Source organism: Dipodomys ordii, unplaced genomic scaffold (assembly GCF_000151885.1).
Source record: "Dipodomys ordii isolate 6190 unplaced genomic scaffold, Dord_2.0 Scaffold206, whole genome shotgun sequence".
NCBI lineage: Eukaryota > Metazoa > Chordata > Mammalia > Rodentia > Heteromyidae > Dipodomys > Dipodomys ordii.
This window is the reverse complement of record NW_012267422.1, coordinates 1,366,831-1,367,937: the sequence shown is the minus strand read 5'-3', so window position 1 is coordinate 1,367,937 and position 1,107 is coordinate 1,366,831. Positions and strand designations below refer to the sequence as shown.

At 50.3% G+C, this 1,107-nt stretch overlaps 1 protein-coding gene across 1 annotated transcript in view; it reads left to right on the top strand.

Annotated features, from left to right (window-relative positions):
- The first annotated feature begins 866 nt into the window (after positions 1-866).
- Mrs2 (MRS2 magnesium transporter) overlaps positions 867-1,107 on the top strand; it is a 15,480-nt gene continuing 15,239 nt past the window's right edge. Inside the window, exon 1 of the mRNA XM_013035190.1 lies at positions 867-1,096. Coding sequence (XP_012890644.1) covers positions 948-1,096 — 149 coding nt within the window. The 5' untranslated portion in view covers positions 867-947. The remainder of the gene's footprint in view (positions 1,097-1,107) is intronic.

Genomic DNA, 1,107 nt, shown 5'->3' with positions numbered 1-1,107 from the left:
TTCATGAAGTCTAATAAAGTATCACTGTTGGGCTGGGAAGGTGGCTCATTGGTAGAGCGCTTACCTTGCATGCCTGAGCCGCTGAGTTCGACTCCTCAGCACCACATAAGCAAAAAGAAAAAAGCTGGAAGTGGCGCTGTGGCTCAAGTGGTAGAGTGCTAGCCTTGAGCTGAAAAGCTGAGGGACAGAGCCCAGGCCCAGAGTTCAGGCCCCACGACCAGAAAAAAAAAAAAAAGTATCACTGTTTTCCTAGCTTAAGACTGAAATTGGGATATGTCTTACAACTGGTGTATTTAGAAAATATAGCCTATCAGTATTGTTTTCTTTTTCAGTGGCACCCAAAATAGTAGTTTGAAATAGATGCTATCTTACATGTTGTTAAATATAGAATCTAAGTCATGTTTTATGGTCTATGTTTTATTCTTCCCTGGTGTAAGTTTCATACTCTGTTCTTCTGACCAAATTAAAATTAAATGCAAGTAATTTGAGAATGGTTGTAAACGCCTTACTTCCAAATTGTGGATTTTATTCTATGTGAAAATATTCCAGCAACTGCAAAACTTGGGCCAGCCTGAGCCACCAGTGGTTGTATTTCATTTAATAACTGCTAGCTAATAGGAATAACTGACACTTTACAAACTATTCCGATCACTCCAAGAGATGAAGCGCCTACGTTGGATCTCTCCATTTGTATAGCAATGTGTCTCACCCAGCCATCCCTCAACCTTGCAGGTACAGGTTGAGAAGGTCCCGGATGTAAGGGACGCCTTCCCACCCCCTCTGGCCACTTCAGAGCATGCGCAAAGGGCGCACGCAGGCGCAGTACGGCGCGACCTGCACTTGCCCTATACGCAGGAGCTGCGCTTCTGGCCGGGTGCCGGCTGAGGAGCCACGGTCCGGCATGAGGGGCTGGGGTCTGGCTGCCCCCTCCTTGTCGCTGCAGCTCCATGGGATGCCTGCGGAGCCTCACTGGGCTCTGCGTGGCCGGGCTCCTGCCCCGCGCGGCGGGGTTGCCCCGGAGGACCCTGTGTGCCCTGGCCTTGGGTTTGACCCCAGTGGCTCGCCCTGCTGCCGTCTGTGGCCGCGCCAGCCACCTGCTCGGATTGA